The 25633-nt window shown below is 38.5% G+C and overlaps 1 protein-coding gene across 1 annotated transcript in view; it reads left to right on the top strand.

Moving 5' to 3' along the window:
* Positions 1-344: 344 nt before the first annotated feature.
* The window catches only part of adcyap1r1b (adenylate cyclase activating polypeptide 1b (pituitary) receptor type I), a 46751-nt gene continuing 21462 nt past the window's right edge, over positions 345-25633 (top strand). The window contains exons 1-2 of the mRNA XM_036570632.1: positions 345-535; positions 15185-15351. Coding sequence (XP_036426525.1) covers positions 15292-15351 — 60 coding nt within the window. The 5' untranslated portion in view covers positions 345-535; positions 15185-15291. The remainder of the gene's footprint in view (positions 536-15184; positions 15352-25633) is intronic.

Below are 25633 nucleotides of genomic sequence, written 5' to 3'. Positions count from 1 at the left end.
CACAGGCCAGAATATGGAGAGAGAGACCTCATCATTATCTACTATTACACTTCATTTTCCTCATTTCATTCTCCCAGCGTTCTCTTTCTTTCTGCTACAGCTCCGGAGAGGCAGCTGACCAGCTATAGCTGTTACACAGAGAGAGAGAGAGAGAGAGAGAGAGAGAGAGAAGAAGAGAGAGAGGCACAAAAGAGAGAGAGAGAGAGAGAGAGAGAGAGAGAGAGAGAGAGAGAGAGAAAATAGAGAGCAGGAGAAAGCCAAAATAGAACGAGAGAGGGAGAGGGAGGGGAGAGAGAGAGAGACAGGAGCAGAGAGAGAGAGAAAGAGGAGCAGAAAGCCAGCAAGAGAGAGAGAGAGAAGCAAAGAAAGAGAAGCAGAGAGAGAGAGAGAGAGAGAGAGCGAGAGAGAGACTCTCCGTGTCCTGCTGAAGTCTGAAGTGAATCCCTCTCGTTCCCGCGTCTCGGTTGGATGCAGAGTGGACTGACTGGACGGCGGTCTGGACGAGTTTTTATCGTCGCTTCTTTTCTTCGCTGTGGTAAGAATCCCTGATAATTATATTTTATTCACCCCACTGAACCCGGCTCCGTGTGTGTGTGTGTGTGTGTGTGTGTGCAGGGGGCGGGGGTGCAGGTTGTATGCAGTCCGGTAGATCGCAACGGCGCGCGCGGACGTGCCTGCTAGCAGAACTCACTTTGTAGCCGAGCACTGACTCTGCGCGCGCTCCAATGGTGTGGAAACGGAATGCACGAGCAGGAGGAACGGGGTCTGTGCTGCTGGTGGCTCGCGCTCCGGGCATTGCCCCCGGTTCACTGCGCTCTTTGTGGGGGAGCTCATGGTTCAAACGGCCAGCTGGGAGTTTGCTGTGGTTTACATGGACAGGACAGATTAACCGCCTTCAGCTTAAACACAGAGAAAACATGAGCAGCATGTATCCGCTGAGGGCTGTGCAGTCGAGTAGACGCTTTAACCGAGTAAAACGCCGAGAGTCGGTGGATCAAACTTGGTCCTTACAACGTCCTGGGCTTTTATTAGCACTCGGGTTTGCATAGTATGGTAGACGAGGCAGAGTCTCATACAGACGACCAGCTTTTTTGGTCTGAGATTGAAGGCATTTGTGCGCTGCTGCGTTCCTAAACGCCTTTGAGGTCAGCCTGCAGTGAAAAGCATGGCAGAACCGTGTGCTGCGTTTCTAGTCAGTGCATGAATTGCGGTTGCAGAGGGGTCGATCCCCCTCACCCAAACCCCACCCACACCCACTGTGAAACACACAAGTGCAAGAAAATCACAGCTTCACCCCCCAAAGCCAGATATGGGTGCAATCCTGTTGAAATCATCTCTGTTTATACACACTTAAAAAGATGGCTCTTCAAAGGTTCTTTAGTAAAGGCAGTGGTTCTGTATAGAACCATTTCATGCTTAAATGATTCTTTGCATGGTTAAATTGTTCTTCAGATTGATGGAGAATGTGCTGGATATGGTTCTATATGGAACTTTTTTGCTCACATAACAGCAGCAGAATCCTTTTGGTGCTATATAGAACCATTATCAAAAAAGCTGTATAGAATCATATGTACAACACATTCTCTGTCAATATGAAGAACCATTTCACCATAAACAGAATCATTTAGGCTTGAATTTGCTCTATATAGGACTCATGGTTCTAAATAGAACTATTGCCTTTTTTAAAGAACCCTTGAAGAACCATCTTTTTAAAAATTGCATGCAGCATTTGATTGTCCCTAAAAGTATTTACTCCGTTTTACAGAAGACGTTCAAGTTCCGTGAACGCAGTTACAGTATTTCAGTTTATATATTTAATCGAGAATCGTATTGATGTATTTTATTCATGTAAAACCAGCTGACACATTTTAAACATGCATTCAAAGCAGTATTTCTGTCAGTGTTACCTGCATAAAGTTTGTCATTTTGGGTCCAAAACATTGCAACTGGTAGATTATTTCACCCCAGTGTTGCTACTGGCACTGCGATTTGGATCTAATGTGGAAACATGCCTGTTCAGGTTAATTGAGTTTGTTCAGATGACACTGATCTGTGATGTGACTTCTTCTTCATGGTTTAACACTTCAGCTGGGAGTGAAAGAGAGCGAGCATTGAGGGGAAATGTTGCCTCTGACCTTGTGATCTGTCATGGTGTCAGTGAATCAGAAATGAGACCCCCTCCCCCCTTTGCCTTGCCTGGATGAGACTGAGGATCCTTAGGAGACCATTAAAGAGTCTACAGTGCTTGGATGTTGTATAATAAAATGAATGTCTTTTCTATTTGATCTCTTTCTATCTTAGTTCTGCATCCTGGTAATAAAAACAGGTACCAACAACTAGAAAATTCATAAAGCAGCAAGATATAGACATAGGTCTAAGTTAAGAAAGTAATCAGGGTCCTGGTTGTCATCTCCATCATAATAAACAATATCTTTGAATATTTAGAGGAGAAAAGGCTGGGTTGGTATTTCCAATGTGAGATTTTAACCTCATACCAACACATACAGAGTGACTGATGATTCTGTCTTTGCAGAGACTGTATGGCTGTAACAACATGTCACTCTGATTAATGCATTGATTGTAAAGAAGATGATGTTATCATATTGATTCAGTGTACATACTAAGGCTGGGATATATGTACACTGGTATACCATGATATTGCTTCTCAGTTTCAGCTTTCATGTTTAGCAATATATTTGATAAATAATGAGCACTTTATTCATATTTTTTTTTGGGGGGGTTTTTTGGTTTAAAATTAGATTTTGTGTGCTTTATTCTTGGTATCTGGGAACACACAAAAAATGTGTTACATCAACATGATTATTTCCTTAACTTTACTTGTTTTGGCAATTATTGTGTTAATGCAGTACATGAAATACATGTGCAACTGCCTGACATTTTTTTAACCATGTCAGTTCAAAGTGCCAGTGCTCCAGATTGTTTTGAAAGAACAGTTTAAAATCCAGACTCTGATTTCTGTTTGATTAATGTTTATAATATTGCGTAAGACTCACTTTTGTGGTAAACAGTCCAATCAAAGCAAGCCATCTGGTCTTGGTAGGACATTATTTTAGTTAGAGTAGCAGTACTCAGGAAGCATGGGGTCATTGTCTTTATTAATGCTAACTTAAATATTAAATATCTGATACTGTGATAGCATCATATATGTTGAAAAAAGAACAGTAGAAAGTCCTGAAGCAGTAAAAGTAGAAGTATGTTTTCTCAGTGATGGTAAAAATCTGTAAAATCATGTAATTTATTAGAAATACTGTCTTTGCTGTAATTCAACTGTTTCACTAGTTTAACTAGTTATTCTGACATACAGTATTTTTCCATAAGAATAATAACAGTTACAATAGTTACTACAGTTAAAATAAAATCAAATGACTATGAAAGAAAGGTAATTTGTTTTTGTGAATTTACATTCTCTTTCTGTAAATTAACAGCAGTGTTAAAATACAACAGATACATGGTTTATTTACATGCAAAAAATGGGTATTGACTATTAAATTTTACAATACTTTGCACATGATGATACTGAATTTTATTAATGTCACTAGCCCTATTACATTTATAGACCAATCACAAAACTAAAACTCATGAAACTAAAATTCTGTTTTGTGCTTAGAGCTTTTTACAGAACAAATGTGTTTAAGGTTGAAATGTTAAGTTACTAAGATGATAGCAACTATCTTGGAGTTTTCATTGGAGTGCAGCTTAATAAATAGTTACTGTCCACTGTTTTTTGATGGTGTTCATTGTGAATGTAAATATAAATGTGTTGCATTGGACATTTATAACCTATGAAATATGAAATATTGAATGATTTCTTACAGATCAAATTTTTATCTTGTTCTGGTAAAGCCTTAAATGTAGACCCCAGTATGGCACCTAAAATAGTGAGAAAAACATAGGTGAAAGTAGAGCTGGGCGATATGGCCAAAAATGTTTTCACGATAAATTCATATCGTTCGATATCGATACATACCGCGATAAATGTCAAATCATTATGTCTTTCAAGTTTGAAGGCTGGTTTTTGCTCCTGGGTGGTTAACTGCTGTTTTAAACTATCCTTTATGGTCCGAACACGACAAACACTCACCAAACAGTGGAACATTTCACTAATCTGTCATGGGAGAGTGAGAGAAAGTGTCTGGTCAACTGTTTTTACCAGCTGGAAAAGCATGGCTATTTTGTAATAGTCATAATTTAAGAAAGAAAACAGATTATTTTTAGCTGGTGCCGAGCGCTCGGCTACCCCGCTACAAATGACATCACGGTATTCAAACACCAGCTAGCGACGACTGGATGTCTCTGTTCTATCGTAGTAGTTTAAGGGGTGGACCGCAAAATATCAACACCAGACAAACAGAGTCCTCCTTTTAGGTACGTTTAAACTAAAAGCGGTGCTTTTGTGTCATGTTTGATCTACAGTATCATCAGTTCACCGTGTTGTGCGAGTGACGGAGCACTGCTTCTAGTTAGCCAACTGCTAAAAACAGCTAGCCTGGAAAGACAGCGCTCTCCCGCTCTCTAATGCCTCACAGCGTCCTCAGTTTACTTTCGTTTAAATCAGGGCTGTAATTTACATGAACCCACTTCTTTCTTTCACTTTCGTTGCTCGGGAATGCACTAATACTTAAATATGACTGTCTATCTAGTGCATATCAAATAAAATGTGCATGTTACATTATCTCAACCCAAACTAGACCAATTTATATTCACATTCTGGTCAGTGAAGCATATATAACCCTTATTAAACTTCACCTAAGATGTAATAATAACAAGCTCTTAGTTTGGTTTTGTCTTGTTTTTGTTATCAGCTCATATAAGACAATTACAGTTATATTTAGATAAAATTCACACTACATTTAGACCCCATTCACAGTACATTTTGACACCATTCACACTATGTTTAGACACCATTCACACTACACAGGCAAATGTGAAGATCCAAAGTTTGAAGAAAATACAAAAATCACAGAGAATACAAATCATACAAAGAAACCCCACAATACAAACCAAAGACTGAGCCCTGCTGTTTGCTGTGCCACTTAGATTAATGAAGTTATTTGGGCCTGCCCCAAATGCTGACTGTATTCTGTCTTGAACTGAAAAAGATGAATCTCTTTAGGTTTTCAGCTCAGTTTGTGGTGTGGGATTTGACCATTTTAAGTTTTTTAAGTTTCTGTTCATAAAAAACAATATACTTAATTTCAGCCTTTTGTGGTCCGACCATATAATAACTGCACAAAGATTATGTGAAAACTGAACAAGAAAGCAGAACAGTGCCCTAAGATCTTGATGCCATGGCTTCGCTGAAACCATAATGAGTCTGTAGGGCAGAAAAAAGGTAAAAACCCAAGAGACTTGTTACAGTTTGTACTTCAGTAACTAGTAAAAACAAACAAATAAACCCTAAGGGAACACTCTCTATTTATCTGCTGCTTTAACATGGCCAAAAAATTATATTACAGCGTAATTAAAATATCTGATGCTTCGGTATATATTACAGTTTTTATTTGCTTTTTTTAATAGAACCATTTAAGATGCTTAAATAAACCTATTTTTGTAGGTTAACTGTGGATTATTGTGGATTATGTCACATCACTTTTATAAGAACCATTTTTAACAATATAGAGAAAAATGTCATGGTTTTCAGTAGCACTGTGGGTCTGCCAAAAACAGTGCTAATTGTTGTTTCATGTCTGAATTTCTACAAGGATGAATTTGGCTTCTAGTTTGCCAGCCTTTTGCAGAAATTTTTGGGTTCCACCTTAAATGGAGCAGCAGTTACATTCTGGTACCTGTACATGCCATACCATTTAAGGTGGAACAGGAAATTCAGATGAGAAGCCAACTTAGCTTCAGTGAATTCCTCAAGTCATTTGTCCGTCAGACACTGCTGGAATCTGGAAAATATTATGGTCATTCAGGCTTCGGTACCAGCTGGTCGGTGGCGTGGTCTAAGACCCTGAGACTCTGATGCAGCTGACGAGTCAGACGGTTCCTAAGGTGATATGAGAGGAAGCGTGGCTATTGCTCTGGTGTCAATGTTAGGCTAAGGCTAACCCTAAAAGACTGGCCAGAAAGATTTCCACTGGTGTAATGGTTTCAACTGATATACCTCCCACTACTAACATCATTTTACTTATCTAAATGCCATATTACTTCGATTTCTGAGAGCATAATCATCACCACTTCCACATTCATTGACCGGAAATCTGTCTAATGTTCTTAATCAGCTTATCTTTAACTCTGAGCTAGAGTTGTTCACTAATACAAGCTGTTAGATAGTCCCTGTTGGTTTATTTATTTATTTATATATTTATTTATTTATTTATTTAGCATAAATATTAGTTTCTGATTAAGTAAATCATGTGCATAGATGTGAAACATGGTCAGGCAAACAAGACATATTTGCTACCTAATAAAGTTAGTTTATGGACATGACTATATACATTTCTGCATTTTTGTGTTCAAGACCTTCTGTCATTGTGAACACTAAACTGTATATTTGGCTCTGTTTAGGTCCTGCGTCTTTAAATGAATGGTTCACAAAATAATCATATAATACATAATCATAAATAACCATAATCAAATAATCAAAATATCTGTCTGAAGTTTGAATGGAGCTATGAAACTAATGTATCTATCAAGTAGTTGAAGTCTATGTCACCAAAATCTTTACAGTGACATAGAGTTACATTAGTCTTGTAGCTTCATTGTACTAACTAAAGAAGCAATTTCAGGAAACAAGCATGTCTTACCTGACTGTTGTGAAAGTTAGATTTTTTGGTGACCCTTTCCTTTAAGGCTAAAAGACCTAAAATATATAACTTGGGTTCTTTCATTAGTGCTACTAAAACCTGGTTGACCTGAAGCACAATTGTTGTTTAAGAGAGTTAATGTGCTGTCATTGCTAATTGAAGGCTATTCATTTTAGAGGTTTGTTCTACACAAAAGAGCACACAACACTTTGTTTACACTGCAGGGCAAATCGGATTTGTTTCTTGTATCTGACTTTTTAGACTGTTTAGATTTTAAGTTGCAAGTGACGAAATCTGATTTGTACGGTCAGACTCCTGCTGCATTTACTTGCATATCCACATTTGTTGTCATAGTAATGATGCACATGTGCGTATACTGACCAGGTAGCTAAAAAAACTTAGCAACTCTAATTATATCTAGCTAATAGAACAATCACGCAATATTTCATAGCAGTGATTCACTTTTTATCAACTCTAGCGTGAAAGTGACATGACAGTGTAGATTAACCTGGTCTCCAGACTACTAAGCAGCTGTAGGCTGTTCCAGTGATATTCAGAGAGAGGCTTTAAGTTCAAATTAAGGGTGGGCAATATGACGATATTTTATCATTGTTGTGAGAAATTTTGTCACAATGAACTTTTCTGAGTATGTCATGGATATTGTCAGCACTGAAACAACACTAACTACATATTTCATCACTAAATGAGCATAATCAGGCCTGTTTATTTGGATTTAGAGCAGAACATTTTGTAAACACTGAATAAAAATCATTGTAGTTGTAGGCTTTTTATTATTAAAGTATTTTCATATGTGGTCCTACAGGTTCTGGTTTGTCTGTTACAACTTAATAAATCTAAGAAAAATGAAATATTGTGAGGCGTATCGTCTATTGTGAAATTGTCTTGGAGTATTGTGATATAATATTTTTGTCATATTGCCCACCCCTATTTCAAATCTATTAACCCCTTAAAAATCCAGGCTCATTGCATACAAAGGCTTATTATTCAGTAGCTACAGGGACTTCAATGCAAACTAATGGTGGGCCCATGGCTTGTTAAGGGGTTAATGAAGCAGTCACTAAGATCTACAACATGCAAAGTAAACATTCATTACCTAAATGTCTGTTAAAAGCTTTTACACAGTGTTTAAGCTGTAATACATGAATATAACTTTCTGACGTCATGAACCGCTGCGCCCCGAATGACGGAAAAAACACAAGAAATCTCATCTGACCGCTCAAACTTATCCAGAAACGTATCCAGAAATCCGTTTTGAATCAGATCCGAAACCACCTGCAAATGTGGAATGATTGGAAAAAGTCCGATTTGCCATTCTGACTGCAGAAAATCTGCCCTGCTCAAATCAGATGGATTTGAGCTGCCTGTCTGAACAAAGCCTTAGTGAAGAGACTACTCATCAGGTTATGAAGTCAAAACTGACACAATATTTTTGTTGTTGACCACACCCCTCACTCCCTACATGCCTTTTATCATATGTTCTATAATCACGTTCCTGTGTATGCACGGGTACACAATGTAAATGCACATGTACACACTCAGTGCACTCTGTTTCTGGTATTCTCTGGACCTCTAAGCTCAGTCGTCTATTCTGCTTTTGTGTATTCAGCACTTTTTGTCACGAAACATAAATTGTCTATACAGATTCTGCTGGTGTCCCTTCAGTGCAGTAACGCAATATGGCTGTTTCCCAGTGCTGACAAGCTGGGCAAATGATTTGTGTGCGTGTCAAATACCCACAATGCAGCACAGTGGCCTGCTTTAATAACCACAATCCATTTTACTCACTTGAGTGGCTTGTGCTACAGTAATTGAAGTCACCCCATGCATTCCCCAATGATTTACACAGGAGAAAGAGAGAGAGTGAGAGAGAGAGCAAGAGAGAGACAGAGGGAGAGAGAGAGAGACCTTTGAAGAGATATTAAAAATAGAAAATGTGAAGCGATTTGCAAAGAATTCTTTAATAAATTAGCAACAAATATCTGAAATTTAAGGGAATGGTTTGGCAAAAAGGTACACAGTTTTCAGGTTTTCCACTTGAAAATTTTCCACTAAAATTTGCTTCTTTAGTGTGGCGCCAGAGCTATGAGGCTATTGTTGCTAACAAGCGCTAGAATTCTAAAGACACCCAGATTTTTCTACAAATAAGTCCTCAAAACGTCTTTCAAGCACCTCAAACTGTATCCGGGTCTTCATTACAGCTGTGTAGGCTTGTTGATGTGGTTTGAGACACAGTATGATTTACTGTGAATTGTACAAAGGAACAAACCCACATAGTTAAACACAGTGCACAGCTATTTTAGACATGTTTTTGCTGAATTCTGACTCCTCCTTGCGCACATGCAAGTCATGCAGGCACGGTAGAGATTACATTTACAATTTCTGTAGTTCCTATTTATAAATAGCTGTTGATCTTTATTTTCAAACTGAAGATATATGCTTATAAACAGAAACAACAGAAATCACAAACGTAATATTAGTGTCCACGTGTCAGCATGATATTCATGAATAGGAAGGGGAGTCGAATTCTGGAATCTGGAGTTTGGTACATCGGTTGGCCTAAAATGGCTACCCAATGCGTTCAGGCAAGGTGCATGGTCAAGTTTTATACACTTAAAACTTAGAGCTTTGACAACTAAAATACTGAAAAACTACTGTAATGCTAGAGGAGCAATGACACCAAACAGCACAGTACTGTATTTAAGCGCAGATACGGTCTCAGTGTGGCACTGATCAACAGTTCACTACCAGTAATTACAAAATTCAGGACTGGAAACTGGATTCAGGGGTTGGAGTTGAAGACATGTGGGGTGGGGTGTGTGTTTGTTGGGGGGAGGGCTTACCTAATTTTCTCCCTTTAGTCATGGCTAATTCTATCCACTAGCTAGGTGCTAGGTCTCCCCCATCACATGATGCTACCAAACTAGGAGAGTGAAGGCTAGCATGCTCTTTTTCTAAGACACATGAAGCACCACTGGATCTTTTCAACCTGCTGCTAATGCAGCATCACTGGACAGCTGAATGCACTTGGAGGCGAACTTCCGATTCTGTTACATCAGCTAATAAACTCCTCCACTGCTAGCAAATATCTGCCAATACCAAGGTGATTCCAGTATCATCCCTACTCTAAAATAACATTTTCCTTCAGAGAGAGAGAGAGAGAGGAGAGAGAGAGAGAGAGAGAGATGAGAGAGAGAGAGAGTAGTCCTACTATGTCAAATAGACCATTAGAATAGATAGAAAAGATCTAATGCTCTATGCCAGAGAAAAATAGTACCTGTGGATAACTGAACACAAACACATGCAGAATGTTTGAGTGGAGATTCGCCAACTTTCCCCGGCTGTTCAGTCTGCTTCCACTCTCTTTCACTAAGCATGTCAAAGACAGAAATATAACTCAGTATGCTAATGTTAATCCCTCTCTCTTTCTCTAAATAACAATCGTCAGGATAAAAATAACTGTGGAGACTTCAGTGCTTTAGTGCAGGATTGGCCGGCCAAGTCTGGCATTAACACACTGTAATGAGATTTAGGAGGAATATGAAGAAGTGAGGGCAGAAATCCATGTTATGACTTCTCTTGTGACAGATCTCCTCCATCCCTGAGGATGAAGACAGATACATCCGCTCCATATGCCCTCGCTCCATTCATCCTTCTCTCCGTTATATCCCAGATTTCCTCCTGATATTACGGCTCTTCCAGGGACAGTTTTTCTCCTGCTCATTTTAGCCCATAGCCCCGTTTATTACCTATTTTCTTTCTTTCTTTCTTTCTTTCTCTTGTCCTTTCTTTCTTTCTTTCTTTCTTTCTTTGTCTTGTCCTTTCTTTCTTTCTTTCTTTCTTTCTTTCTTTCTTCCTTTCTTTCGCCCTTTCTTTCGGCCTTTCCTTCTGTCTTTCTTTCTTATAAAAATAGCCCATTTTGAATTCACTGTTTTTGTGATGTCACAGAAAACAATCCATTTTCATATAGCTGCCTATAGAGGCACAAAAGAGGGCAGCCAATCAGAACCGAGCTAATTTACATATATCATTCTTACAGACACAGTAACAAAAACAGCTTGTTTAATTTTAAAGGATAAAGAGAGGTTGGAAAATGGTCATATAAAAATGAGTTATAACTGTTTTTGGTATATAAAACCACACAACTTCATATATTCCTCACAATCTTAAGGGAAAGATAAAACATGAAAATGTAGGATATGGTGTCTTTATAATATATCCTATTTTTAATTAAACAAAAATAATGATATGGAAATCTCACAAATGTTAAAATAATAGATATCATTTTAATTAAATTGTTGCTGTCACAATCTCCAAAATGGTAACTTCACAGTAAAAGGTAAAAACGTTCTTAATTTTTAATGCAACTTACCTAAAGTTAAAAACAAGAAGTAAATTTGGACTAGTCCTGTTCCATTCAGCATCAAATCTTCACTCAATATAATGGGCAGCTGCTGTGTTCAAATGATGTAGAAACCTAAAAAGAGAAAAATTAGATATGATTTTGATATAACAATGACAAAGAATACTAAATAATAGAAATAACTGAAGATATATAATGATATTCTGTTTATATTTTGGAATAGACTGACAGCATATAACAACGTCATGTCATTTTCGTTGGAGATACATGTTAGATGCATACTAAATGTCCTGTAGGCCACAGTGAGGAGAGGCCTGTAAGGTATCTTTGTGCAGTAGGGACCTTGGGGCCTTTTATAGCTGTTACTGGGCAGTGAAAAAGTAGTCTGTTGGCAGGTTGGATGGGCATGCCTCATTACCTCTGCAAAGTCATTTGGAGTATGGCGCTACCCTCAGGACTGTTAAGATGGCCTGCTTGATTTAGCCTTGTTTACTGTGGTGTGGTAGTTTATTTACAGTATGTTTTAGATGGAGGGTCCAGATGGATTAATCTGCTTTTTTAGGAATGTGTGAGCCGGGCAAATTAATAGATTAGTTTCATTGATGTTCAAACACCACTAGTGCAGTCAGTGCCCTTACACTAATGAGACTAATAATTTTACATAAATTAACACACACAGAATAACACAATGCTGTGTTAGACAAGATAAATTCTGACATTGCTCAGAGTGAAAATGTTAAATATGCGGTGTTTAGTCTGCTCATGGATGTTTACTGAGTGGAGAGAGTGTGTGTGGCATGCAGCCTCAGTGTTACTGTGACAGCTGGACACACACAGACACATGTTTAAACTTAAACACACCACATACTAAACAGAGGCGTGTGTGAAGACAGTGGAATTAAACATGCTCACACTCTCACTTCTCCTGTTTCACTGGAACTCTACATTTGTGTTTGTAATGTTTTGACAGTTGAGTAATTGTTATCGATCCTCCGCTCAATGATTGTAGAAGCATCTGCTGCTTTAAAAGCTGTGACTTCTGGAGCACTTTAAGCCATTATCTGAGGAATCCTTCGTTTTAAACCTGTCGATTGTTGTAAAACAGCAAATATTTGGTGTTCTAGTGTTTCTGTCAAATAAACAAGTATCAATGCGGCTAGGAATCTGAGCAGCTGAGAAGAGTGTACTGTGTGTCTAAGAGAGAGAGAAAGAGAGAGAGAGAGAGAGAGAGAGAGAGGAGGAGGAGGAGTGCATGTGTAGAAGCTGACAAAAAACAGTGCCATTTGCTACATTTATACACACACACACCCACACACATTTCAGCGTGTGCTCCTGTGTGTGCTGGTGTGCTCTGGAGGCGTCGTGGGGGGATTTGTCAGCAAGTCAGTTTCATTACACCCACCAATTACAGCAAGAACAGTGATTTCACTGCAGCTGCTGGAGCTTTCTCTCCCTACTGCACCTTCACATCCATCCATCCTTTCATTTATCTACCCATCCAGCTATCCAGTTCCATCCATCCATTCATTTATCCATCTGTTCAACCAGTCACTATCCATCCACCCATCCATCCATCCACCTATCCATTCCTTCATCATCCATCCATCCATCCATTACCCATACATCTGTGCATCCATGCATCTATCCAGCCATCCGTCCAGTTTCCATCCTTTCATCCATCCATCCATCCAATTAGTCACCATCCATCCATCCATCCATGCATCCATTTATCCATCCATTACTTCATCATCCATCCATCCATCCATCCATCCATCCATCCATTTATCCATTTTTCATCCATTCATCCATCCATCCATTACCCATACATCTGTGCATCCATGCATCTATCCAGCCATCCATCCAGTTTCCATCCTTTCATTCATCCATCCATCCATCCATCCATCTATCCATCCATCCAATTAGTCACCATCCATCCATCCATCCATCCATCCATTCATCCATTTTCCATCCATCCGTCCATCCATCCATCAATCCATTCATCCATTCATCTGTGCATCCATGCATCTGTCCAGCCATCCATCCAGTCACTTTCCATTTATTATTCATTCATGTGTGCTTCCATCCATCTATCCATCCGTCCATCCATCCCTCTATTATCCATCCATGTATCCATCCAGCTATCCAATCACTTTCAACTGCCAATTCAGCTGCAAAGATTTAGAAATGTTATAATCAATTTTAAAAAAACAAAATATTCAATAAAATATGGTCATGTTTTTGGACAAAATAAAATTCTTGGACCATTTTTAAATGGAAAAATCCAAGGGAAAAAACTCATGGTGTATTGTTTTTATTGTCTACTTTGTGCTGCGCTGTAAATAGTTATTCCTCACTTTTGTATATTGTGGATTTAACACACAATTTTGAAAGGTACAGTTGAATCGAATTGTGGAAACCTGATTCTTCATGATCCATTAAATCATTGGACACTATTTTTCCTAATGAAAGACCACCTTTTCACCACATCACCTTTGTTTATCAAGACCCAACATCCTCCACTGCTTCTATGAGACTGTGTGCAGAATGGAGCTGAATCAGTTATTATCTCCAAGCAGCCACCATGTAGCCGTCTGAGCTGCGTCAGTGCAGCTGTGCTCTACCAAGCAAGACTGTGCAGTTGGCACTGTGATGTGCTTCACAACTCAGATGTTGTCATATCTTGATCATGCTTGAATGCAGTGAATAGTTAAAGATATACCAGTGATGATGAGGGGATTCTTGTCTTGGTGTTGTGTGGGTGTGGGTGTTATCGCCAGAATAACCAAGCGTTTAGTGTTTAGCTTGACTGCCATAAGATCATTCCTGCACTCCCACCACCACCTGGCATTTCTGCTGCCTGATCATTTTGTGATATTGAGTTCACACACCCACCACTACTGAAGCAACAGGCATACACAGGAAATCCAAGATTTAATATCACTTTCAGAATACTTTAAAAGGCCTGTATACTGGAAAAGCATTTTTTCTTTTTTAAATACAGAAGTTTATGTTCTATATTAATACTATTACAGTTGTTCTATTCACCACACAGTCTACACAGTCTGTACATGAAAACTAGTTTGCAAAAACAGCTCGTTTTGGAAGCATCATGTTGGTGATGTCACAACTATAATACATTATGTGAGAATACATTACATAATACACAATACATTACATATGTCCACCCATTTAGCCTACAGCAATGTAGTCTATTCACATTAATGTGACAGGGAATGTTGTTAAAGCAGATGGTCAATTGAAGCTACCAAAGGGTCCAGTCATCTGAAAGGAGTTTGTTTTTTCCAACGTCCCTGAGGGTTTCAGTACTTCAGTTTGACATACTGAACCCGATGAAACCTGACTGCTCATGTTGGGTGACGTCCACTCTAAATTTCATGTTAGGGTTCTCACAGCCTGCTTCTATGTTTAAACATATTTTACACTGCTTTAGTTTAACTCCTTATTTTATCCTTCCTCCTTACTATCACTACCTTACTACGTTTTAATCTGGCATGCTGGAGTCAGCCACTTATGTTGTTAACAGAATTTAACAGCTTGTGAGAAAATATATGCGTAGGAACTAACCAGCAAATTGACTGAGGAGTGGACAGGACAGTGCAGCCAAAGGAATGTTTGTAAAGATTTTTTATGTTGTATGTTCAGTATGGTTTTGTAATATGTTTTAAGTATAGAAATTTTTGACCACTGTTTGACCAAATTTATTTGGACACCCCTCCTAACTATTGAGTTCCAGTGTTTTGGCCACATTCATTGCCATATAAAGCCAAGCACATAGCCCTGCAGTCTCCATAGACAAACAAATTTCATGAACTGACTTGTGGCAGTAGAATGGGTGGTACTGAAGAGCTCAGTGACTTTAAACGTGGCACTGTCATAGGATGCCTTTTTTGCCAAGTCACTTCTATTCCCATTGATTTTTGCAAATGCTTGAAATGTTCTTGTATTGTTATGCAATGTTCTGAACACACAATTACAGCATCTGTGGTGCATAAATTATTTTCTTGTGTTTCAGATTCAAAGATGATTTAAGATTCACAGCAGCATTCCTATAAGCCTGTTTTACCACCAAGCTTTCTCCTGGTCATCATTGGGACAGAGGACATCTACACTTGAGATAAAATGGCTGACACAGTGAAAACATGCCAACACCTGCTCTTAGCTCTCACTCTACTTCCTCTGGTAAGTAACTTGTACATTTACCAAGTCCTGCTCACAATGTCTGAATGGCTGCCGTACCTTGTTGACAGTGAATATAAAAAAAATTCAACCAAGATTGCAAAGGCAATTTAGAGTTCATGATGTTGAAAAGGGTTGGGAACTCAAGGCTTCTCTCAATTATGTTCGATTTCAGTTAAAATAAAACAATTCTCGATGCATCTGGGCTTTTGATTGCTATAACCGACTTTCCGTGCTTGTCATTAACCAATTTTTGTTGTATTTGTCATTAACAAGTAGTGTTTACTATGGTTTCATGCCTTTGTTTTGTATTAATATTTAAGAAAACTGTGATCAGTTAATGACTTCAAACATGCATGCATTAGAGATCTTCAATTTTTTCCCTTTTCCTAGCCGGGCTGTTCCAAAGTATCCTACTTTACAAAGTATCTTGCTGTGCATAAGCTTATTTTACAGTGGCAGAAGCGCAAAGCCTATATAAAAGTCTTTCAATAGAGAATCGCGATGCATCAGAATCGATTATTTTTCCCCCTTATAATGATGAGGAACTGCAACTGCACATGGACGTGTTGCTGTCATTTTTTGCCATACAGCAGAATCTTGCCTCTTGAGACAGTGAAAATGAACTGTCGAACTGACTTTGCTTTTCCATTTTAAATTCAGCATTGTACAGCATACACAAGAATGTAACACAAATACTTGATTTGCCATTGAATTTCAATGCACACTCACTTATGAAATGTAATTGTAAACACAGCATTTCATTAGAATTGTAGTAGGATTTGAGTTTGAGTAAAGTTGAGAGAATGCTGTCACGTCTTATCATTATGATGTAGTGGTATCACAAGATATGGCAGCATTCTAACATATTCTAAAATATCTTAATCCTAAATAAAGGTCTGTTAATGAGACAGAGGTGTTAAATATCCTGAGGGAGAGTGTAGTGATAGAGTACAGACAGAGAGAGAGAGAGAGAGACTCTTAGGCTGTCAAAACATTCTGTGTTTTATGTCAGGTTATGTCACCTTGCAGTTCTTTTCAGATCACACACCTCAGCCATTTTGTTTCTGGCAGCTTGCTGTCTCCAGCATGACTGCTACTCTCACAAACACACTATTCCCTTCCAACAGAGGAGGAGAACAGCTTTTATTTGATACAAACTAGGGACATGGTGACATGACCGTTTCCTATCATGCAATCATGTTTTCCCTCATTACAGCAATATTGTTAAAATTTACTGAAAGATTTTTAAACACACTAATAGACACTGAAATCATTTCACCACAGGTATGATATTAATATAGGTATTTATTAATCCTCTGGGGTTTATGGGCATTTTCTTGATTTTGTAGATACATTTCTAAATTCACCTGTAAAGGCACTTGCATACAACCTGATACTCACATGTTATATATCAAAATGTTCAATCTGAGAGGCAGATGGCGTGTATCTCAAAATTCTTTTTATTGCCTCATGACACTGATTGTGAGTCATGCATGATCTCGCAATAAAATGGAATTGAAAGGGCGACGCTACAGATTCAGGAACTGTTTGAACTGTGTTTCTATGCTGTGTTATTGTAAAGATATAAATAAAAACAACTAGAAACATCTAATTTGATGCGCCGAGGGTTACATCCTTCACATTTCACAACACCAAAAATCCACTACCACTTTAATCCAGTTTAAATAAAATGTAATTTCACCAGCACTCTTACTGAAAGTTTTGTTTGTGAAAGCCACACTTTCTGCTTATGGTCGCACTATGAAAAGAATTTGTATGAGAACTTGAGTTGGAGAGCTAGAGTTCTGGATGGATTCTGCTTTAAGCTAGATAGCTAGATTCCTGCTGATGAACAGAGGTGGGACTGAGGAACAGGGAGAAGATGGCTTTTCAGAAAAGGCTGGGAAGATGCTCCTTTCTGTGGCTCTCTTCTCCTGTTTCAGCATGGCAGGTTATGTGGTAACGCCACACGGATTCAGAGGAAAAAAACATGCTTGAGTTTCTGGAGAAGCTTTATTCTTGCTGTGGTTTGGTAGTTCTTTGTTTGGTTTGGTAGTTTTGCTATAGGTTTAAATCAGGCCAGAATAACAGTATAAAGGTATTTAAAAAAGATTATGGTATTTCAAAAATATGATGTACCAAATTTCTACATATTTCTCCAAATATCTATTACGAATTTAGACTGGACATGGGCTAAAAATAAAAGAAAACAAAGAGTATGAGACAAATATGATTACTTTTGTATGTCTTGAAGCTGTGCACAGCCCGTTTTCTGCTATTTAAATCATCCAGCTTGATTGCCAATCACAATACATGCAGTCGAGTTAGTTGTGATTTGTCTACAGTTATTGTGGATAAGAAGTGTTGTTAACACGACTAACAGAATCAGATTATGCTTTCAGAACTAACTGTTGTATAAATAGCATTTATGCTGACTACATATAACAACATACATTAATTCATAGTCTCATTTCATTCATGGATCATTAATCAATTACTGTCTCATCCTTATTACAAACAAACCTGTCCTTTCTCCCCTTGCTCTACTTTCGGCACCACAAGCAGCAGAGAAGCACACGTCCGCGGACACATTTACGTCACCCGCGCGCTGGCACCAAACAAGGCTCTGGCATCCAATGAGCTCTGGCACCAGACGGGCCAAATGTAAACTGAGCAGGAGCCAGCACAGTTCTGCTCGACTGAGTGCTCCAGGCAATCAGGGACAGGCTATTCTCTCCCAGGGCTGTATGTGTGACCACTGCATGTTAACTGTTGTCCCTCTGATCACTCTGCATCATTTTAATGTGCTATGTTGAAGCGGTTGTTGTGGGATTTAAAGACTGTAATGAACTCTTGGTATGGCTTTTGGTTTATGTTAAAGTCTATGTTTCATAAAAGTATTGTGTCGTAGCCAAGTAGATAATCCAATGGCCTACTTTAGTCATGTGGAATGTGCTTCTAAAAGCGGTTTGTCCAACCTATAAACCTAAATTCTCTTTTCATAACATTACCACTTTGGAAATGCAGCATCAGTTTTTGCTGTTTAGATTGCAGATCATTCTCAGCCCCTTGGGTCTATCAAGATGTAATATTGTTGTGCATGTTAAGCCTATTGGAGATGTTAGAGGGCACAGTTTTGAATTTCTTTTTGAAAAAAAAAAGCCTGTTGGTTGTCATTTAAGTTGAGGGTTAAAGCGATGAAGTGCTGTGTTTGAGTCCAAACTCTATAGTATCAAGAGGCCGCAGGTGGACTTTTACTGATCTGCAGTGTCTGTGTATGTTTTACATTGTTAAATCAGGTGGCCATATTTTCTACTAGGAATTTACTGTAATTATTTAAAATCTCTTACATAAGGATGTCTTACTTAAGGAAGATTTCAATCAGTCATCATGACTTTCTTTTACTGACTGTACTCGGAGATCTAGACAGAAAATATTTTGTAATAAATGTCTAAAAACAATCACATAACCTTGAATCACATAACTATTGTAACAACTTTAATGATGGGTGGAGGAAGGATGCTGGGGGCAGGTGTGAAGAGGGAGAGCTTTTTCTTATTTATGCACAACACAAAAACCACTCGGCTTTTCAGCCCACAGATAAATTAAGACAAGACGCTCGCTGGAACTTTTCAGTCCTTTTTTCTTTCTTGTTCAGTTCAGTTCAGCTCTGCTCAGTTCAGTTCAGTTCAGTTTAGTTTGGCTCGGCTTTCACGCCTTCACTGGTCTCCTTCTCTCTCTGGGCTCTGCCACCTACTGAGAGAAGAGATGACTATAAGTAGGCTGGCAGCTACTTAGCCCGCTGGTTCAGCCCGACCGGCTTCTCTGTCCTGCATTCGACGCTCGGCCATGCCCCTTCTCCACAACTATCTATCTCAAAAGACCTCTGCACAAACATTTTATGTTTAGATTAAGTGATTTAGCAGACGCTCTTATCTAGAGTGACTTACAAAACATGCAACAGTAGAAGCCAAAGCATTGCAGAGTACCTGGAAATACTACAAGAATCTATAACCTGAGAGACAATTGCAATACCATAGCTTGATGCAGCAAATAAATACGAGTGTATGTATAGAAGAGAATGAATTAAATGCACAACAGTTCATTCCACTACTGAGGGGCAAGGACCTAACCTTATGGCCTTTTAAGTATGAATGTATGAAGAGCCCAGAAATCAAAAGCCTAAGCTTTTATGCAGGTGTGTAGTTCTGAACCAAGGTGCTGAGGTACAGCAGGACTGAGCCTTTTGAGGCCTGGAATGTATGAACCAGAACTTTGTATCTGATTCTTGCTTCCACAGGAAGCCAGAGAAAAGATCTCAGGAGAGGCGTCTCATGGGAAAACTTAAGGGTGTTATGGACCAGATGAGTCACATCATTCTGAATACTCTGTAGAGGAGAAATGGAGTATGAGGAAAGGCCTGCAAGGAGCCACCCCTGCCATCAGGAAGAGTTGTAGTCTCCTGATGTTGTATATTAGGAATCTGCAGGATCTCATAGTAGATTTTACGTGATCAGGGAAATTAAGATGAGTCAGTAGTGTTAGAGAGGTCCACTCTTGGGGAGGTAGATGAGTTCTGTCTTGTCCAGATTCAAAAAGATGTGAGAATGATAGTTGGATATATTCTGTGAGATGTTGGAGGTGGCTGGAAATGAGAAGTACAGTTGGGTGTCATCAGCGTAGCAGTGATAAAAGGAACTATGGTGACCATTGTTGATCATTGATCCCAGTGATTTAGTGTATAAGGAGAACAGAAGTGGACCAAGGACTGATCCCTGGGGAACTCAGCTAGTGAAGCTGCTGTGCAAGGCTGAGAGAGAGCTGTGGTGTTCTTGGTCCAGCAGAGAGTTCCAGTGCCAAATAAATGGAGCTGGAGTCATATCTGCTATACTGTCTACTGATATGATCAAAAGAGTCAAAACTCTTTAAGCAGAGTTTAAAGTCTTTAAGCAGGTGGTCCTTTTCCTCTAGAGCCTATCTTTTAAGACCTACCAAAAGATTCTTATTCCCAGTTTATCTGTATATTATCTTTATTTTAAAATAAAAAAAATATATTTATTAAAAATTATTTAAATTTAACCCCTCAAAGGGCCAAGAGCTGTGGGCTGGTCCAAGCTTCCATTTTTCACTTCTATTAAGAGTAACTCCATTAGTTTGTATTGCTTTCCATATATTTACTGAACAGTGGACTTTAAGATGTAAGAAGCCTGGGAATTTAAGAAGTTACACTCTGAAATGATTGTTGGAGTTCAGCACATGCTTAGATGAAATTTTTTTAAGAATGTGTTGTGAATGCTGCTGAGAGGGTGAAAATGGGAGAATGAGAGAACATGTAAAAGCAAAGAAGAAAACAGATGAATTTACTTATTTCAGTAGATCCATTGTTGTGCTGCAGTGAATCACACAGTGCATTTATGATGGAAATCAGCTGTGTGATGCTGCCAGGCTGAGGGCAGCTGCTGACAGTGACCTCATAAATATGCATGAGATATTCATGTTTATTAAACACGATTCATGTTACTAGTGCCACACACACATACAGAGTAGAGGGCTATCAGACCAATTAGCACAAAGAAAACCAGGGAAGAATCCTTACTAGAAAACAGCTATTGCACAAGGGAAGCATTATCTGTATTCAAGGTGAATGCAGGGAATTAGGAAAAGGACAAAATGAATGAAACATCAGATGACAAAGGGTCACATTTGAAACGGCGGTTAAGAGATACGCATATTCTACTTAATCTTAATACCAATAACAGTTTGTTTCTGCTACAAATAACATCTGATCATTTTATTTCTGATATTCTATGCCACATTGCTGATGAAGTCACACATGTAACAGTCACATGAACATTTTGAATATGAGTATGTTAGGAGAAACATTGTCCAAAATGATGGCTGTCTATTTAAAACAAGGGAAGTCTTCCTCAGAATGGAAGAACTGTGATATGTGTCTGTGTTTTGTAAGTATATCTGGTGTCAGCAATTAAGTCAACCTGATCAAATTCCTGTTCACCTGGGGCCGTATTGTAGAGACTTCCTAGAGACTTTCTATCTTTTTATCTTAACTTAAGATCTGACAGGTCAAGAGAAGATTTTTCACAAATTCGTGTTACAGAAGCAAGTATTTTCTTGATTTAGGAATCTTATCTTACAGCATCTTATCGCAAGTTAAGAAATCTTAACTTACTCGATTGAAGTCGACAACTATAATGTCTGTTATCTAGCAACCGACCATATGCGCACAGCTGAAGCATAAATACATAATCAATGTAATCAAGCCAGTTAGCCAGGCAGCTGGCTACCATTACTGATTTAAAAAAGGTCAAACAAGACTATAGTGCGATAAACTGAAAGTTAAGAATATTGTGAGAGCGCTTTGTGCTGTTTTTCAGAGCGTCGCCGCTCTCCAGTTTCAGTTTCATTTCCCAAACACTTTAGCCAACCATGCTAATGTTATTCCTCCTAATGAACAGACACACATTCAGCTCTGTCTCCTCATTATTCACCACCAACACTGTAATATTTTATCTAACCAGTTTTCATCGACATTAACACACAAAGGTAATAAAAGGGGCAGTGGAGATTGTGTCTACAGTGTCTAGCTTTTAAAATGCTGTTAGAAAAAAAACCATCACAAGTCATACCACGGGGTTTCAGTATAGATAAATGCAATGCCATTATGCTAGTTATTAGTGAACTATGCTGCCTGTCACTGCATAAAACGACAGAAACAGACGGTTAAAAAAGTTAAGACACCTCTGGAGTTGTAAGGACAGAATTTAGGAAATTTTGTCTAGTTAGAATGTTTCTGTAATATTGTTTTCTTATCTGGAATTAATGGATGAGATTATGAATTTAAGAACTGCTGTTCTATAATAGCTTCTGTCCTAAATTCAGTCCTAACTAAAGTTGTCATGGTGACTAAGCAGGTAAGACAAGATTTCAGACTTAAGAAGTTTCTGTAATACGGCCCCAGGTCAGTAAAATAGACTCTGAATCTGGAAGTTGAGACTATACTTAGCTAGCTGGCTTGTTAGCAAGATAGACAGATCTGCAGCCTAATTTGACACATCTTTATGTTTCTTGGCTGTTTACAATTTACAACTTTTCCATGCTAAATGTGTAACTGCATGCAGCGTGCAGAAGAAGGTTTTGTAAGGTTGGGTCTGTTTCAGATCCCTTCCCCGCACGGATCTGATGATTGCAAGAGTATTCAAAGAGAACTCAGTCAAAACTTGAACGACATGTCTTTAGAGGATGTAAGTGAATCATCTACTGATGTCTTCATATCTTCACCAGTATAATCATTTTACATTTGAAACCTAAAAATTGAGCCAGACCTTACTGGGCCGATCGGACCCTGTGCGTGTGACATTAATATGTAAAGGTGTATGACGTGGTCTGTGTTTAACTGTGTTAAATTATAACATTTCTAATGTATTTCTGTGGGCTGTGTGAGTTTTAGGCCTGAAGTTAGTTGTTTTTAGTTGAGTGAAAGAGAGAGAGACACAGAGAGAAAAAGAGAGAGAGAGAGAGAGAGCTTGCCTGTCTGTTGTAATGATGTGTAGACATTAATCTGAGATGAGCTGTGATTCAGGGGAAATATCCCCCCGCTGTGATGCCCTCTCATGCTCTGTCTCCAAAACTACCTGCTGCTTAGCAACATGAAGGCTAATTACTAGAGGCAAATGTGTGTGTGTGTTGTTTCCTGAGTGTTGTTTCTATGTGTGTGTATAAATGCCATTGCTTTATTTTTGCCATTGTGTCCCACCCTCAAGTCATTGCACTCTCTCCCTCTCTCTCACTCTATCTTTCTCTCTTTCTGGGGTGATAGGGTGATAATCAATTAAAACAGAATGTGTGACTGATGACTGGCTCGCATACAGGTCAATAAGTCAGTCAGTTTACAAAGAAAGGCCTTGGAATCAGTGTAGATCCAGTTTGACAGGGCTGAGTGAGCTGAGTGTTTACGTTCTACCTTTTTCATTTAAAACCCTTTCAGAGGCAGTGTTTGGGTTTTGTTGTCTCCTAATCATTTTGGTGGCCCTTTTGGGGTATTATGGTATTACATGCATAGTCTGGGTAACTGACATCTATTGGCAGCTAAAGATGTTGGTCCGCTGGGGCCAGTCAGGCCTGACCGCTGTTGAGCAAAGAGTCTATTGATCTCTGCATCACAGTTTGAAAACAGATACAGTACTGAATTAGTAAGTGTAAACATGCATGAAAACACGACGATGCCTAGCTGAGTGTGGTGATTTAACCGCATATATTTTGGAATGATTATAATCAGTATTAATACAGTTCTGCTCATAGGTTTTATATACTTCTTACTAAATGTGACCTTTTTTAGGAAATGTGAGTGATCACACAAATCACAGTTTCTTTAATTTAGGCAATAGAACATGAGAGGGAGCACGTTATCATGAATAACATCACAACAGTGATTCGGTTGCTTCATCACAGCCATGATGTTATTCATAATAACATACAACCTGGGGTATTCTATTGCTTGTATATGATTCTGCAGAATAAATAAACAAGTAAACCAAAGAAGCCATGAATATTGTATCAAATGCTTTAATATTGGCAGTTCCTTCCACCACAAAAGGTACCATCCCTTTGCATTACAGACAGTGTGGTACAGTTTGATTTAAATGGACATTTGCTTGATATTTAACATTGTCTTCTCAACTGGTCATGAACTAAGCATCCAAAAATGATCAAACCTGCATTTCTAAAAAAAAAATGCTTAATATATTGTGTGAAAAGCATGTTTCACTGAAGCTTTTAAACACTGCATAAGATATTTCTCGTGTATTTAGCTAAAATAAGACAAAATCACTTGTAGAAAAGAGAGTGGCTTCCTTTAAGCCTACTACAAATCCCAGTTAAAGGAAGCCACTCTCTTTAAGAAGTGACGATGTGATTTTGCATTCATTTAGCTGAATACATGGGAAGTGAAACTTAGATGTCCAGTTTTTAAACGGTCCCTCAGTTACCCCCATGACCCAATGCACAGTACAATAGAAGATGCGTTGACTCATGCATGCAATGCAAATTCAGAAAACACTGTCATCATTATGACTACACCTGAACTGCATTTCACAAACTGAAATGAGCCACAACACAATGGGAAAGTTTCTGGAAGATTCTCAAAGGGGATGGAAAATCACTGACAGATAAGTCAAGTCAAGTCAAAGTTTATTTATTTAGCACTTTCTACAACCAGCGTTGTTGCAAAGCAGCTCTACAGAAAAAGAAAATCTGGGTTCAAGCCCCCATGAGCAAACCAATAGTGACAGTGGCAAGGAAAAACTCCCTAAGAGCAAGAGGAAGAAACCTTGAGAGGAACTAAGACTCAAATGGGGAACCCATCCTCCTCTGACCGACACAGAATAACCAATAAAAGAGCAAAAAAAATAACAGCAAAGAAAAATAACAAAAGAGCAATATGAACAAAGAATAAAGTTTTAACATTATTATTACAATTAGTTATCTGTTCAACTAAAAGTTAACCTACTGGTTTATGTGGCATAGAATTTGAAAGTTTGAATGGCTCCGCCCCCTTTGAGTGTCCTCTAAATACATTTTAGTTGTTGTGACTGAATGTGCAGCGTTTCTGAAGTTGCTTGTGTTTTTTCTGCGTTTGCAGCGTGTTAGTAAAATGTAGTGCTGGTGTAGTCACACTGATGAAAGTGTTTTCTGAAGAGCATCTACAAATTTACAGCACGTTTTATAGCTTTGCAGACTATTTGTAAAAATGCAAAACTTGTCATTTTGCTGAAATTTTTCTGCATATGCAGCGTGTTTTTTTGCTCTGCAGTGTGGTGGGTCTTGTCAGCCACAATACTTAATGACGAAAGCATCAGTCATGTGTGTTTCCAAAACTTTATGTTCAGTGAAATTTAATGATGGACATTTTTTCAGTATAAAGAAGCACTACTTTTCCACTTCTTTATCCGACTTTGAATAGAGCTGAATCGCAAACCTTTTTATAGCCTTTTTCTATTTTATAGTGTTGTTCTTGCACATCCTTAGACACCCTGACCATTTATACGTGTACTGATTCTAATCAAAACAGGCACAAAATGCAGATTCTTAACCTTCATATTGATCACAGTGTACCTGTGTGTGCATTAACAGGCCCAACATAGGAGAGTATATAAACTTTTGATTGTAATGTTAGTTGTTATTATTAAGTGATGATAATTATTCATTAATCATAATTATTAAGTAATCATCTATGCACTGTTAAACTCTAAACACTAAAAAATGG

The sequence above is a fragment of the Colossoma macropomum genome, unplaced genomic scaffold (genome assembly GCF_904425465.1).
Source record: "Colossoma macropomum unplaced genomic scaffold, Colossoma_macropomum, whole genome shotgun sequence".
Lineage (NCBI taxonomy): Eukaryota > Metazoa > Chordata > Actinopteri > Characiformes > Serrasalmidae > Colossoma > Colossoma macropomum.
The sequence above is the reverse complement of the archived record's forward strand: the minus strand, read 5'-3'. Positions and strand labels throughout refer to the sequence as shown.